At 48.8% G+C, this 16,674-nt stretch overlaps 1 protein-coding gene across 1 annotated transcript; it reads right to left on the reverse strand.

The window, feature by feature from the left end:
• Positions 1-1,922: 1,922 nt before the first annotated feature.
• Positions 1,923-14,467, reverse strand: STIP1 (stress induced phosphoprotein 1). Its single transcript, XM_061164848.1, has 13 exons — positions 14,336-14,467; positions 10,958-11,167; positions 10,368-10,509; positions 10,076-10,217; positions 9,129-9,297; positions 8,003-8,129; positions 7,818-7,920; positions 7,498-7,618; positions 6,188-6,409; positions 3,619-3,655; positions 3,322-3,425; positions 2,991-3,163; positions 1,923-2,392 (listed from the first exon to the last, which is right to left on the reverse strand). Exons 1-13 carry the CDS (start codon positions 14,342-14,344, stop codon positions 2,320-2,322), a joined length of 1,632 nt encoding a protein of 543 aa, XP_061020831.1. The 5' UTR covers positions 14,345-14,467; the 3' UTR covers positions 1,923-2,319.
• Positions 14,468-16,674: the final 2,207 nt, after the last annotated feature.

Genomic DNA, 16,674 nt, shown 5'->3' on the forward strand with positions numbered 1-16,674 from the left:
GGAAGCCATCTTCCTTCTCAGGCCTGTCACGAGGTGGGGTCTTCCGGCTGCCAAGAGCGAAAGCGGCGGCATTCAAAGGATGAGATCTGGGTTATTTAGGGACCTGGCAGGTCAAGCCAGAGGCTTCCCAGGTGGTGCAGCAGCAAGGAATCCGCCTGCAATGTAGGAGACGTGGGTTCGATCCCTGGGTTGGGAAGATCCCCTGGAGAAGGAAATGGCAACCTACTCCAGGATTCTTGCCTGGAAAATTCCATGGAGAGCGCCTGGCAGGCCACAGTCCATGGGGGTCGCAGAGTCGGATACAATTGAGCACACACGCAGGTCAAGTCAGCTCAAGCCCAAGAATGCCTCTTATCACCACGAAGTAGAGCCTTAAAGGCCCCAAGTGAAACAACTTTTAAATCTTTCCTGTTCCCAGTAAGGGCCTATTTTCCTGCTAACCTCAGAGTTACCCAGGGGAATAGCTGAACAGAAAATGAAAGTCAAGTTGCTCAGTCGTGTCCGACTCTTTGCGACCCCATGGACTGTAGCCTACCAGGCTTCTCCATCCAACGGATTTTCCAGCCAAGAGTACCAGAGCGGGTTGCCATTTCCTTCTCCAGGGCATCTTCCCAACCCAGGGATCGAGCCCGGGTCTCCCACATTGCAGGCACACGCTTTACCCTGAGCCAGTGGTCCGCTAATGTTTCATGGCCTGACTGCCCCCACACCTTTAAGTCTCAAGTCTTCAGACTTGCCACCTCCCTTTGTCCCTCCACCTGCATCATGCCCGTCTGGGGCCAGTGCCCAAGAGGCTCACTCCTGTTCCACCCCTATGCAAACGTGACTTGGAGGGCTCCTGGCGGCCCGTCTTTCTGGTGCATCAGGATATAAGCTTCAGGAGAGCAGGGCCTTATATTCACCCCTTGCTCCTGCAGAAATTCAGCCTTTCTAGGCAATCAATTTGGGGATGGAAATTGACCAGAACCTGAAGAGACCTTAGTACCAAAGGTGCTGCAGAATCCCCATGGAGGGTTGCGCCACCCAGACAGGGGAGGCCACCAGCAGGGGTGACGGGGGCGGGGGCAATTCCTGGGGAAGGCCAGCTTCAGCTTATGCAAAGTAGAGGCAGCAGGAAGTACAGCCAGCTGCTGGCCTCAGCAGATTGCTAGCCCCAAAGCTTCACTCTTGGAGCAAATGAGGAAATTTCACTCCAGCCCCAGAAGCCACCCTAGTCCAAGACAAGGGTTTTTAGAAAATTTCCTGCAGCTGTGGAAAAGTGTAATTAAAACCTACTTTTAAGCTCAGTTGAGAGCAGAACATACAGCAGCTAAGGGCTTTCAATCCAATAGGGAAGTTTGAAGCATCTCCTGCAATGGAAATTGGTTTTGATTCTTGGATGGGACCCACTGTTCTCTGATCAAAGTGGCTTCTGGCTTTGAGTGTGGAGAACTGACAGCATGGGAATCACCTGGACCTTCACAGGACCCTCTGGGGCAGGAGCCACTCTGGGTCAGGTCATCTCCTTTCAAGTTGTCCACTGGGCAACAGCACCACCTAGTGGCCAGCTCGAGAGGCAGAGAGTCACTCACGCGTGTCCGACTCTGCCACCATACAGGAGCCCGTCCATGGGATTCTCCACGCAAGAATACTGGAGTGGGCTGCCATTCCCTTCTCTAGGGGATCCTCCCGACCCAGGGATGAAACCTGGGTCTCCCTCACTGCAGGCAGATTTTTTATCGTCCGAGCCATCCGGCCAGGCGGTGGAACCAAGAAAAGCTCACAGCCACCCCACCATTTAGGAAGAGAGACAGAGCGTGCCTGGTTCCTAGTAGTCAGCTGGCACTCACATCTCTTCCAATCCAGGCTGTGACTCCTGCAGAACAGCTGCTTCAGTCTTTTGGTAAAAAAAAAAAAAAAAAAAAAATCGCTCGGAGACATAACAATGTATAACCACGCCTGACTGGCTTGTTTTATTGGAGAAGAGGACGTGGAGTTAACAATGTGAATGAAGACAGTTGGGACCTGAGGTTGGGAAGAACACCCTCCCCTCCCCATACAAGCCCACTGCCCCAAATAAAAAATAACCAACTATGGGAGAGCAGCTGAGACAGCGACTGGGGGCAGGGGAAGGACCATGCGTGTGCTGGGACGGCCCAGAGGCAGCAGCCACACGAGTACGCGAGTATAAGTCTCTGAATCTTCCATGTAGGTCTGTATAAATATATAGATACGCTGTTCGCTTGTCTCCCCTCTCTTCCTTCTGCTCCGTGCTGCGTGCCGCGGTCCCAGCTCCTCTTTCCACATGAGGGCGAAGGGAAGGGGATGATGAGCAAGTCATCACCGGATGGCTATCAGACCCACATCCATCAGCTTCTGGATCTTCTGTGCTATCACAGGATTCTTTAAGTGTCTGACAAAGAAGAGGCAAAGTTATCTGAAATGAGACTTAACCCCTAAAAATTTTACCTGCTCCCAGAGCAAGCCCCAGTGCAACCCACCCTGGACACTATCAGCAAGAGGTGGTGAGGGGAGTCCTGGTGGAAACTGCCCTGTGGAGAACCGCACGGGCCTCCTCTGCCAGTGGCCGGGACCTGACCACTCTCACTGGACACGGCTATAAGCTGAGACCTTTTCCCAGCAAAACTGGTCTTTCTAACTAACCACTTAAGCCATTATTGCCAACAAACAAAGCCCTTCCAGCTCACCACCACCTGCCAACCTTTTAACTACCAGAAAGCACTCGACCTGGACTCCAACTGTAAGGCAGGGCTGCTCTGGCCTTCAGGGATCTCTGCCCTGCCTCCCTTTCTCTGATTCTCCCCTCTCACCTTCCACCTCAATGACCCCTGTTACCTTGGGCCTGCTGCAGCAGTGAGCCAGGTAGTGTTAATGCTCTAAGAATTAGATGGCACACACTCCCACTTAGGTGGATCACACTGCTGCCAAAGCTGTGCATTCTGTTTTTGTCCCCCTTTCCCTCCAAGGCCATCACCCCCAGCTCGACTCACTCGCTGAGCGCCTGCGGGTCCTTCTGCATCTGTTCCAGGATGAGCCGCATGGCCGGGTCACTCATTATCTGCTGCACCTCCGGGTCGGCCATGGCCCGCCGCTTCACGTCCTCGGGGCTGTCGTGCCGGTTGTACTGGGCCATCACGCAGCGCTGGTAACCATCGGCAGCCTCCTGCGTTCCCGCAAAGCCAGAAGGGGAGAGCGTTAGCATTACCTGGCTCACTGCTGCAGCAGGCCCAAGGTGACAGGGGTCACTGAGGCGAAGGTGAGAGGGGAGAATCAGAGAAGGGTAGGCAGGGAAGAGACCCCTGAAGGCCAGAGCAGCCCCACCTTGCAGCTGGAGTCCAGGTCGAGTGCCTTCTGGTAGACGTCCATGGCTTTCGTGTAGTCCTTCATCGCCTCCAGGGCGGCTGCTTTCCGCGTATAACCCTTGACTGGAGACAGAAAAGGAGAGGTGAGGCATCACCCAGAACACACTTACGAAGCCTGCTTTCACCTCCTCTGAACACCATCACTCCTCAGCCTGACACTAGCTTCAAAATGTTGTAACCTCCGAAGACACACAGGCAGAGTATGCTCTCTCTTCTCAACCCTCGGGGCAGAAGCGCAGCACAGGAAGACACTTACTGAAGGTTGGCTCCAGCTGGATGCACTCCTCACAGTCCTACGAAGGAAAAGCAGAAATGAATCAGGCTCATTCCTTCAGAATTGCTAGCCCACAGCTGACTCACCTGGAATTACAAACCTAACTGTTCACCCAGGGCCATTACAGAACATCCGACTTTTGTTCTAGTGCTGCTTTTACTTATTTTTGGCTGCACGGGGTTTTCATTGCTGCGCTTCTCTTCTTACAGAGCACGGGCTCTAAGGCATCAGTAGTTGTGGGCGCAGTAGTTGTAGTTTCTGGGCTCTAGAACACAGGCTCAATAATTGTGGTGCACTGGCTTAGGTGCTCTGCAGCATGTGGGACCTCCCTGGACCAGGGGTTGAATCCGCATCTCCTGCTTTGGCAAGTGGTTTCTTTACCACTGAGCCACCAGGGATGCCCCTTGTTTTACTTTTAAAACTTTATTACTAAAGTACAGTTGATTTACAATGTTGGGTCAGTTTTAGGTGTAGAACAAAGTGAGTGAGTTACGCACATACATACAATCGCTGTTTTTAAGATTCTTTCCTCACCCAGACCATTGCAGAGTATGGAGTGGAGCTTCCCGGGTCACACAGCAGGTCCTCATTAGTTACATATTACAGTGTGTATGTCAGTCCCAATCTTCCTACTCACCCCCTACGCCAGTACTTCTGTTAACTCTGGCCTCATGGTGATTCAATAGCAGGCCCAGAGAAAGGTCAAAAGGGGAGCAGAGAAGCAAACTAAGGAGAACTTTAAGACACTACAAACCAGATCCCGAACCATCTCACAAGGCAAGGGGTGTGGACTCCTCAGAAGGCTGATGAAGATGAGCAAAAAACCCCGAAATGTAGGGAAACTTCTACTTTGAAAAATTAAAGAGGACAATGATCACCAGAGGAAATGAATGGACCCTGATACTGACAACTCCAAAACTTTTACACCAATGAGGAAATCTGAATATACACATACATCAGATGACATTATGGCCTTAGCTTTGCTATTAATGGGTGCTAATAATGTTGTGAATGCATAAGGAGAGTCATTTCAGGAAATGTATGCTCAAAAACTTATGAGGTCAAGTGTCAAAATGTATCATTTCCTTTCACAGTTTAGCAAGCGTCAGTGCTTACGGTTGAAAAATGAAGGAAAACACAGGTATTCTCTATACCTGTTCGATGTATCTTCAAACCATAAAATTACAGGACAAAGAATGCTATGCAGAGTGAGGAGAGAAAGAACATCTACAAATACCCTTAAAATGAAAACCTAATTTTGAGTGCCATAAGACATTGTATTAAACCCTATTTTGAATAAAGGAAAATATGTATGCACATTAAAAAAAAAAATGCTATGCAGTGTACCGTGTGCACTGCAGCCAATCAACAGCTACCAAGAAGCCCTAAGACGAGAAGCAATTCTATTCATTCCTTCCTCCCATTTGCAGTTTGAGAAAAGTCCTACCCTACCTCTCAGGTGATTAACAGTGTTATTCTTTGCTTTTGACATGGCCCTTCTGCAGTCCTACCAGCAGCAGTGATGTCTCTAGGCTGGACAGACCCAAAAGATTTGCGTTAGCAAACAAAAACCATCATGGACTCAGGTGCTGGGGTCTCTAGATAGATCAAATTGCCAAGATGCACAGATTAGCTCATGTTCAAGGGCGCGATGGAGAGGAACTCCTCCAGTGTTGAATACTAGCATAACTGACCATGTGCGATGTGACTTACAACAGCAGACCTATATTACTGAGTACCGAAGAAAGGAATGATGGTAAAGTTCCTATAGAAAGCGAGGCAGTTCACCCCTCCCCCAAATTAAACATAGAACTGCAATACTTCCACAGTTGCATAAAATACCTGAAACTAGGGACAAACAGATATCTGTACACCCACGGACACAGCAGCACTGTTCAGCATAGCCCAAAAGTGGAAACAACCGAATCTCCACTGATGGATGAATCGAGCAAACAGCGTGGTCCATCCACACAACAGAATACTATTCAGCCATGAAAAAGGAAACGCCGACACATGCTACAACATGAACCTTGAAGACACTATGCTAAGTGACATGAGCCAGGCACCAAAGGTCCAATACTGTATGATCCCCCCTTACAGGAGGTTCCTAGAGTGATCAAATTCAAAGACAGAAAGTAGAACACTGGTTGCTAGGGGCTGGAAGAGAGGAATGGGGAGTTTAGTGTTTAGAAGATGCAGCTTCCACTTGGGAAGAGAAAAGCTCTGCAGCAGAGGGTGGTGATGGCTGTACACCAGTGTGCATGGATTCGATGCGCTCAACTGTGCATTTAAAACGTCAAAAAGGCAAAACAATTAACACATGAAGAAAGGCAATGGGAAGGGAAACAGATCTACTTTCCCAAACACTTCCTACATGCTAAATAACACTGCATGGGCCAGGACAGGGTACACACAGGTCCTGTACTTTCACAAATCTCACACATGCACCACCACCCTGAAACGATGATCAAAATAAGAAGGTCAAGCTGATGCTGACGACCACGTGGAGGGGAAGGACACGCTCCTCACGGACAGGCCGCCCTGACTTTACCTTGAGCGCCAGCTGGAATTCCAGGAGCTTGGTGTAGCAGGCGGCCCGGTTGCTATACAACTTGGCATCTTTGGGGTTCCGTTTGATGGCTTCCGTGTAGTGCTTCATGGCCTGCGGGTAGTCCCCTTTCTGGAAACACTCATTGCCTTTGTTCTTCTCCTCCAAGGCCAGGTCAGGGTTTATGTAGGCCAGCCGCTCTTGCTCCTTCAGGATTTTCTCTGCCTAAAAAAAAATTCTTGGAATAGTCATTTAAATTCTCGTAACACTGGGCTAATAAAAAGTCTGATTAAAATTTTAATTTTCAGAAAGTACTGCTTGGTGGTGGTGGTTTAGTCACTAAGTTGTGTCTGACTCTTGCGAGCCCACGGGCTGTAGCCTGCCAGGCTCTTCTGTCCATGGACTTCTCCAGGCAAGAATCCCAGAGTGGGTTGCCATTTCCTTCTCCAGGGGATCTTCCTGACCCAGGAATTGAACCTGGGTTTACTGCATTGCAGGCAGATTCTTTATCGACTGAACTATGAGGTACTGCTGGTGAGATTTAATTTGGGGATTAATAATTTTATATTCCTTACACTATATACAAACTACAAAGATATACTGTACAGCACAGAGAATATAGCCAATATTTTATAACTTTAAATACACACTATAGTTTGTAAGTTTTGAGTCGTTGTTATAACACTGAAATACAATGTTGTAAATCAACCTTACCTCAATTAAAGAATTCTGTATTTCTTATTATCAAGGTACATGTACTATGAAACAGAACAAATGGTATTGACATACACTTGGTACAAAGATAATGCCTTATGTGAAAATGATGGATTAACAGCTCTTATTTTTCTGACCAATCTGTGAATAAAATCACCCTCCTACAAAATTTGGTTGTATAAAGAAAAAATTTCAGTTCAGTTGCTCAGTTGTGACCCCATGACTACAGCACGCCAGGCCTCCCTGTCCATCACCAACTCCTGGAGTCTACCCAAACTCATGTCCATCGAGTCGGTGATGCCATCCAACCATCTCATCCTCTGCCGTTCCCTTCTCCTCCCGTCTTGAATCTTTCCCAGCATCAGGGTCTTAATTTACAATAAAAACCACAACACTGTCAGTGCACTGACCCTCAACAAATTTAAGGTCAAAACCCTTGCCAACTAAGAAACACAGCAGAAAAACTGGGTTATTTCTATGTGTTGTCATCATTAACAGGGGATGCATCATATAAAACAACCAAAGACAACAAATTCATTACTAAATAAGAATGACTACAATAAATCGAATTAAGAAAACATCCCTCATTCCCTACCCACCTGTTGGCATTTCTTGAGCACATCTGGGGTTCGGTGCTCTGCCAGAGACTTGTTGTAGAAATGAATGGCATCCTTGTACTTTTCTTCTTTGAAATAAGAGTTGCCAATTCGTGCATAAGCTCTGACAAAGACACAAGGAAAAAGAATTTGCTAAGGGCAGAGCACAGACAAGGTCAGCCTCTGCAGAGAAAAAACATCTAGATACAAGGCCCACATCACTGCCCCCGCCACCACGCCCTCCCAACACCTTCTGTTTCAGCTCCTGCAGTCTCCTTTCCAGCCCCCTCCCCATTACTCAAGGCACTCCAGGTCAAGCGTACTTGGCAATCTGTCGGTAGTCTTCTCGGTTTTCTCGCCCCACTTCAATGGCCTTCTCACAAAGCTCCCGGCACTGACCATAGTCACCCTTTTCAAAGTACACAGCTGCCAAGTAGAGGATCAAGAACGAAGAGTCAGCCCTTGCCTCTTCCCGGAGACCAGTCCCGCACCCAGGCCCAGGCCTCACCTGCTTGGTTGGTTATGTAAGTCATGTTGGTGGGATCCAGGTCCTTGGCTCTGTCGTAGTGCTTTAAGGCTGTATCAAAGTCCTTCTTCTTATAGGCTTCATTCCCCAGCTCTTTTTCTTTCAGCGCCTAGAGGAGGTGCGGGAGGAGGGCTGAGCACATCTAACCCAGAGGGCAGAGGGAGCCAGCGCCTGGGACGTCACAGCTCTCGTGCAGCACACACCCCTGATGAGGCTACAGGGAGCAGGTTCTCCACACCCAAAGGGGATTACCAGCTGTCAGACTGGAAAACTGGTTTCCTCTCTGCTTCCTCCGAGACACCCCCTTATCCCAACTACTCTCCTGGATCTTATCGGAAAGTGAGGGTTTCCTCAGGGAAGAGGAAATCCCCTCAGCTTGAAACAACCTGAGAGTGGACAGCACAGTTCTGCGCTGGGTTTAATTCTGAGAAGCTAAGCAAGTTCGGGCTCTCTCACACAGTCTCTGGGTCCCAGCCACCAGGGAATATCGGTGGGGGGGAGGGGCTATCCTGGCGGCAGGAGTCTTCAGCAGACTCACGACCACCCACACTGTAGGGCCTTTTTCCAGCTTTGAGACACCATGAGCAACCAACGCTTACCCATTTAACGGTACTAAATTTGGCAACAATCTGCTGTTCCCATTTATAAGAAGGGAAATAAAACCGTTCAGCACAGGCCCGCTGCTCTCAAAGACTGAAAGTTGTCCGATCAGCCAGAAACAGAAGCATATGAGGTGACAGACAACATTCTTCTGGATCACAACACGAACAAGGACCACACACAGTTTTTAGGCTGACCCTGGCTGATGTCCACACTGCCAGAACCATGAGCCAGAACCACAGTGGCCATGGGACCCTGTGGTAGCACCCACTGCCTGAGACGCTGACACACTCAATTCCTATGGAACTGCTTGTTACATGGACCTTTTAATATACTAAACATTTAAATTATTAATAACAGTAATTTGACCACACACTGAGCACTCAGAAAACCACCACAGCCATCCGAAGTCTAAAGATGGTCCCACCTGACACATTTCTGGCTACTAGGCAGTTTCTAAATGCATGACTGTAAAGTGTTCCAGAGAGACAGACAGACACACACCAACCTGCTTTTTATTCTCTGGAAGGTCTTCTTCCATCGGCTCTGGTTTTGTCTCCTTTTTGGGAGGAGGTGGTGGTGGAGGTGTTGCAACTTCCTCCTCTTCATCCATACTGCCCAGATCAACTCCAAGCAGGACGCTAAGAGTAGTCATGATCCGGGGATCTTGCAGTTTCCTATTGTTGGTTAAAAAAAGGAAAAACAGAACAGCACTTAGTCTTCAACAAAACTGATCTTAAACCCCACTTACTACTAAAGCTCGGATTACTGTATAGAAAAGATTCTCACCCGTGGGAAGGCTGCTAGATTCTGTACTACCCATGAGTTACAACTGTGTAATGCTCAACCCCTCAAAAATCCACATAAAATATGAGGTATCGCAGATGGGATTTTTCTCAAGGCCAGCAGACACACACAGGAGTGAGTTACAGGTACACTCTGTCTGATCTCAGGAGTCAGAAGCACCCAGGCAGTCACAGACACCAGCACAAGATTTAGAAAGCTGATCTTTAGATTTGATGTGCTTTTAACCATGAATTTCCACTCCAACACACCGATGGGGAGGGATATGTTGTCTTATCACTATCAAGGTATTCTGTGAAACAGAATCAGTGGGCTATTGACATACACTCGGCACAAAGATATCCCTTATGTGAAAATGTATGCCTGTGTATACGGAAAGAACAGAGCTGATGCTAAGTCAGCACTGCAAAAGTGCAGTGAAGGTGGGGAGGATTAGAATAAACACTCCAGATTACTCCAATACATGATTCCCCCGACCCTTTCTAGAAATACAGATAAACAATAAAGCAGTAAACTCTTAATGCTCTTTGGAGGAAAAAAACAAAGGCAGAAACCCCAGTCTGGTCTAGGGAACCCCTGCCACAGGATCCTAGGAAGAAACCACAACGTTCATGTTCGTTTCTAGAGACAAACCTGCCGCCTTGAACTTACGTGCCCAGGTCAGACGGCTTGTTCCGCAGCTGCTCGATCAGTTCCCGGTAGGTAGGATCTGCGAGCAGAGTCTTTGTCCTGGGATCACTCTCCAACTTCTGGTACAGATTAGGCATGTTGAAAGGGTTCATGAATTTCCTTTCTGTTTCAAATAAAGGAAAGCACACCATCAGGAAGTCGGTTACTGTGCCCCCATAGCCTACTAAACCGACATTGGAGGGGGAGCCTCAATATTACCCCAACTATAGAACAACAGTAAATAAAAGGGGCAGGGCAGTGTTCTGGGGCCTACCTGCCAACCGGGCCTCCATATTCTGTAAACCTTCTTTGAGCTGAGGATTGTTTGCTTCATGTTTTAAACCCTCCTCATAGGTTTGCTTGGCTTCTTCAAACCGGTTTAAGAATTCAAGAGCTGCTGCTTTTCGTGAATAGCCCTTAAACCAGCAAAGACAGACAAAAAAATAAAAGACACTCAGAGGTAAATTTCAAACATGAACTCTATAAACAATCTACTTTACAATTTATGGAACAAAATGGGTATTCACGTGAAGGCCACAAAACAAACAAACAAACAGGGGACCAGGATACAACAGTAGTATCTATTGACCCTGAAGAACACGGCCGCTTCACCCCAGTTCATCTTATGACGCTAAGTGTTGTTAGTTTCTTGAGCAGTTTTCTCTTAGTACAGAAAATAAAACATGTCTTAACTGATAGTACCTCAGATTTGACAAAACATGTCATCACTCTGAGGAACATTCTCAAACAGGTAGGAGGACTGGGGAGAGGGCAGTAACCAACTATGAGTCTCTCAGGATAGGTACCAGACAGGCCAAAGGAGTTTCTGGGCACCTGAAAAGCCCCCATTCACGCATAGCTTACCTTGCCCCAGTCAGGCTTTAGGTCAACGGTTTTGCAGCCATCCTCATAAGCCTTCTGGTAGTCTCCTTTCTTGGCATAGGCCGCTGAGCGATTGCTGTAGAGCACATGGTTCTGGGGGTCTAACTTAATGGCTTCAGAGTAGCACTGTAACGCATCGTCAATGTTGCCAGCACTCAGGGCTTTGTTGCCCTTCTCTTTGAGCTCATTTACCTGAGAAGAGAGGAACCAATACAGTTTCTCCCCATAAAATCCTTCTTTAGTCCCTATTCCTTAGGTGACACTCATTCCTTTCTGTAGCTGTTGACAAACTGGTTACTTTACGGATCAGAAAAACAAATCACAGATTAATTTACAGTCCCCACACGTGTGGGAACCAGCAAGGAAAAGATAAAATAACAAGGAAAAAGTGGCCTGTCTCTGCTCTTTGCTGGCTCCCCTGGGGATTAACAACTCCAGCCACTCTTCCAAAAGTCTCAACTTGGAGCTGATGAAGCCACTCTAGGACATATGCATGAATTCCTTTTGTGGAAAAAGAAATTTCTTTGCCATGGATTTCCAGAGTTCAAATGATAAACTGAACACAGGCCTAGTTGAAGAGAGAGCCAGAACAAAGAGGACTAAGCACGCACTGGTACATGCTCCAACAACCTGCTGGCACCAGGATGGCCTTCGGGAGCATCAGGACGCTCACCTAGCATCACAGAACAATCTGTTTCCACTGGCAGATGTCACAACATGGCAGATTATGGCTGTTTCTTAACAGGTAAAAATGAAGCTAGGATAAAAATCAGTTTTTGTCATGTTTAAGTATTAAACATATTTAAGCGAACGAAGGGGCTACCCTGGTGGCTCAGTGGTAAAGAATCCACCTGCAATGCAGGAGAGGAAGATTCGATCCCTGGGTGAAGAAGATCCCCTAGAGAAAGAAATGGCAACCCACTCCAGTAGTCTTGCCTGGAGAATCCTATGGACAGAAAAGCCTGGCCGGCTACAGTCCACGGGGTGGCAAGAGAGTCGGACACGATTTAGTGACTAAACAGCAACAAAACAGATGGAAGGAGGATAAAGAAACACTACTGCAGTTCCATTCCCTACTCTCTCAAACACCCAGAACGAAAGCAGCAGCAACACAGCAAAAGGTTTAACTGGTGTGAAATGGACCTCCGCCACATCAAAACAGGGTCCTAATTAAAAGGCTTCTCCAAATCAGGGAGCCCAACAAGAGGGGAAGGCCATCCCTCAAATGCCCACACATTGGTGAGAACAGCTGTGTCACTCAGGATACAAGCCATTATTTCTTGGTATGCCCATCCAGTGTACTGATGCAAGAAAGAATTCTGCTGTGAGAAGAACCCTGAGGGACACCAAATGGGACCCTCCACTAGCCAGAAAAATCTTAAGACAACCTCCAAGAGGAAAAAGGAGAGACTACCAAATTTAACGAGCAAGGGAAAAAATCTTAGAATATAGAACGAAGGCCAGAAGGTGAGAAGTTAAACTCAAATAGTTCCACGAGGCAACTGAGAATACCTTGGTGACATTCTTGCCTATCCTAGGGAACATTTTCCAAACTGAGCGAACCTTTCCTGTAAGCAGGAAATCAGCACTTGAAAGGATCAAGTGGATGGAGAAGGAAATGGCAACCCACCCCAGTATTCTTACCTGGAAAATCCCATGGACAGAGGAGCCTGGTAGGCAACAGTCCATGGGGTTGCAAAGAGTCCACCGTGACTTAGCGACTAAACAAGATGACTGTGCGCTAAAGTTTTGAAGCGCGTGCATTTGAACTGGTAAATAAATTTACATCATCTGACACGTAATTCATACAGCTGTATGCCTGTATGTGGTCAAAATTTAAGTTTTATCACTGTGAGATTTTTATTTGAAAGGTACTTAATTTAAAAAAACACAATTTTACACACTCATATTTATCCAATTTGAGTATTTCCTAAATCTGAAACATGGATCTAAGAAGGGGAAAAAAGGTTACCTATTTAATGGGTGCAGGACAGTAGGTTTTAACACACCTGGCCATCTATGCAGTCCCTGAGTTTACTCACTCAGTCTACCTGCATGTAGACTTCTACTATGGGCAAGTGTGATAAAACAAAATTTTTTTCCCGTATTTTGGTAACTTCAGGATGAGAGCTCTTCTTGAACTTAAAATCAGTTTCTTGTCTATATCACAGCCTATTCAATCCCTGACACAATTTGGTTATCATGAGGGCGCAAAATGTTTAAACTCTCTGTTTCTACTCTAATTTAGCAAAGAGGCGCCAGATTTGGCTAAAGGGAGCAAAAGGTATACCAGGGTAAAAGATTCAGTTTTGTAGATCACACCAATCCCCCCAATCAACCATTACAGCCCAATAACAGGTACCAATTCAATAAAACCTCTCTAGGTGTCTCAACCCTCAGGCCACAGAAGACACAATTAACTTACAGAAGTAACCCACAAAAGCCTCAAACTCAGCCTCCCAGTAACGCTGAACCGAGTCAACTTACTTCTCGCTGCTTAACCATATACTCTCAATTTTCTTCAGCAACTAATTCCTCCTCGTGCAATGAAAAATCCACGTTTTAGAAAAAATCAGTCCTCGGTTAATTCTTGAATCACACACACAGAAAGAAAAAACGAAGAGGGGGAGGTGCTGCACATATGATTTGTAAAACCCTGGTAGAGATGAAATTCATTCCAAGGATTTATGTTGCACCCTCTCCTTTCCCGAATCAGGCTAAGAAGTCGGCCTGCTGCTCATCATACCTTCACTCAACACTCTTCCACCCCGGCCTTCCATGCAAAGCAGCAGGGTTTCCCGGCAACTGGCTACAGAGTCCATCAGCTACTTGCAGTATATTCTCGTCCCCGCGTTCCTCCAAGTTAACTGGGGCCAAGTCCTGGGTAACCTCTGCAATCTCTGATCTCTCTTCCAGAAGACGAACTCCCAGAGGTTGACCTGATCCTTCTCGCCTTTCGCAAGGCCCCTCGCCCACCTCCAGCCCTCCGAACGCCGCGGGCGCCATCCCCCTGCTCAGCCTGGACCCACGTCCTGGGAGGCCTCAGGGGCCCAAGCCACGGCTCCTCTTCCCGCCGCGGGGCGGACTTAAGCCAAACTGGGGCGTCCCCCGGCCCATCTCGCCGAGTGGAGTGGCTACGGGCACTGAGGCGACCCCGCGCTCCCCGCCGCCAGGCCTCGCTCCCCGTCCGCCCGCCGCGGCCCTCACGGCCTCGCCTTTCCCACTGCTCCGCCGACCCCGCCGACCCCGGCCCCCGCCCAGGCCACAACAATCGGGCGCCCGCCCCGCCCCTCCACCCGCGGCCGGGCCTTGGCGGGTCCCAGAGCGGCCACGGGCCTCAGCCCGCCCCTCCCCCTTCACCTGCTCCATAACCCGGTCCGGAACCCCGTTGAATAGACTCCGTCGGCTCCGCGTTCCCAACCGCACGCGCCGCCTTCTGGAACCTACTAGAAGCTGCCGGGACCCCCAGATCCCGCCTCTTCCTCGCCGGCTCACTGGTCGCTCTCCTCTAGGGGGCTTTCTAAGATTTCCTCCTATTGGCTTGAAGTCTAGCCCATCATCTTTGCTTCTCTCTCATTGGACAGTGAGGAGAGTCCTGCCTCCCCTGCGTTTCGAGACTGGACGTTGCTCTGAAAGCCCCACCCATCATATACTCTACGATTGGAGGGAGGGGCGGACCTCTGCGGCACCGATTGGTCACTTAGTCCGCCAATCATGGCCGCGCTGGCCGCGCCCATTGGTCCTGTTCTTTCTGGAAATTTCCACCTCTCCCATTGGGCTGACAGACTCCGTGACAGAACCGCCTTCAGATTTAAAAAAATTTTAACTGGTCGGTGAGTTGCAGACACTTTGCTCTGATAGGTTTAAATTGTTGCCCTTCAAAGAGCAGGGTTTTTTTTTTTTTCCTCCTCTTTTTTTTTTTTTTTTTTAAAACAGCAGAGGTGGTTTACGGGAGTCCGAGGCCGCTGACACCGTCTGCAGTGGTGGTTTCTGGGGATGTGTGGGTTTGGTGGGTCCGCCCGGGCCGCTTCCTCCGTCGGTCTGAGGCGAGTCAGTCTGAAGCAGTTCGCTTCTCTCCGGCGGCATTGAGTCTTGGTCCTTCACCGGAGTGTCAGGCTCAGGGATCCCAGCCAGTGGAGGTGACCGTTTGGATCGGCTTCGGGAGCGAACCCTGGCCCGTCCCTGAATCCCATATTGGCTTCTGGGTGTCCCAAAATCCCGCGTGATGGTGAAGGCTCTGGGGCTTGGGTAGGACAGGCTCGGGATTTCATCTTGGCCGATCTCCTCGGTGGAGGCGCACACCCTCTCTGAACCTCTCGGGTAGAGAGTTTGGTAATCTAGGGCCGTGGCGTGGGATCGTTCACATTCGTGCAGTAGTTTTTAGCTCTTAAGGAAGGGGCTCTGCCTGCGTTATTCGGAGGTAAGGGGATGAAGGAAACAAAACACCTCACTGAGCTGCTTGATCACCTGGCGGGCGGCGGCGGCCTGGGTGGTCCTTAAAATCGCTGCCCTCTTGCGAAAGGCTGGACAGGTACCCGCAGAGAAACAGAAAGGGCTAGAGGGTCAGAGAGAAATGATTTCGCTCTGGGCCAGTGTGTGGTTCACGGAACACACAGCCCCGTATGTCTGGGGTCTAGAGGGAGCTTGGGTGAGGGTCTTGGGAACTGCTGTGCCCGCCCCACCTCCTCACCCCCAGCTGGGTAATGCCATCCCTTCCTTGTGTTTTAGCTGCCCTTTATGCTAATATGTTGTCACAGGGTCCTCTTCCATCCCAGCTGTGTGACCCCCTTCTCAGACACTGCAGCCTAGGTCGCTGCAGATAGCATGCCTCCCTTGATAACCCCCTCCCTTGCTTGGCCCTTGGGAAGCTTTTAGACTGGGGATCAGGGCCTGCGTGACAGGCCTACTTTCCCATCTGTTCTTTGCCTGTTCTCCCCCTTCAGCACCAAACTCCAGGCGTACTCTCCTGTCTGTTCCTTGAGCTCGGTGGGCTCCTTTACTTTGGGCCTGGCTGCAAGATGTTGCCTTTGCTGGCATCCCCCTGCCACCGACTCTGCCAGGTCTTGCAGGCTGATAAGAGCTGTCAAGGTTCTCTGGCGACCTGCTTGCAAGCAGCTCACTCATTTCTGTCCCCTAATTTATTTGCTTTCACTACTCCATGGGGCACACATGTGTCCAATTACAGCAGCAACTTTGCTGCTGTAAATATCCATAGCATATTTTGTAGGGCCTACAAGGGCCTTATGTCTGTTTTCGTTTATATCCTTGTCTTTCCAGGTACTTTATACAGTGTCTTGCACCTAGCTTAATTAATCAAATATGCCCTGTAGTGTTTTAGGTATGATTGTGGGCCCTGGGAAATGCAGTGAGGAATAAAAAAATCACTTGTTTTGTAGTGCTCATTTTAGTGAGAGAGATAAGCTAAAAAAAAAGTTTGCACGTAGAATCTGCAGTAGAGACAGAGCACTGGGCAAGTGGGTAGTGTTGCATTTTCAGCAGGGGGACCAGATCAGACCCCAGTGAGAAGCTAATACTTGAGAAAAACCTGAGGAAGTGAAAGAGTGAGATTCATGGAACTCCTAGGGAAGAAGCTTGCCAGTCAGAGGAAAGGTCAAATGCAAAGGCCTTGGGTGGCCAGAATGGCAGGGGTAGGAAGGAGGGGGGACTAGAGGAACTAGGGGTGGGAAGGAGACCCTGCA

Source organism: Dama dama, chromosome 2 (genome assembly GCF_033118175.1).
Source record: "Dama dama isolate Ldn47 chromosome 2, ASM3311817v1, whole genome shotgun sequence".
NCBI classification, from domain to species: domain Eukaryota; kingdom Metazoa; phylum Chordata; class Mammalia; order Artiodactyla; family Cervidae; genus Dama; species Dama dama.

Coding starts and splice junctions, on each gene's coding strand:
- STIP1 (XM_061164848.1), bottom strand. Junction 7,921..8,002: donor TTACATAACCAACCAAGCAG/GTGAGGCCTGGG, acceptor TCTACTTGGCAG/CTGTGTACTTTGAAAAGGGT. Junction 3,656..6,187: donor AATTCCAGCTGGCGCTCAAG/GTAAAGTCAGGG, acceptor TTTCCTTCGTAG/GACTGTGAGGAGTGCATCCA.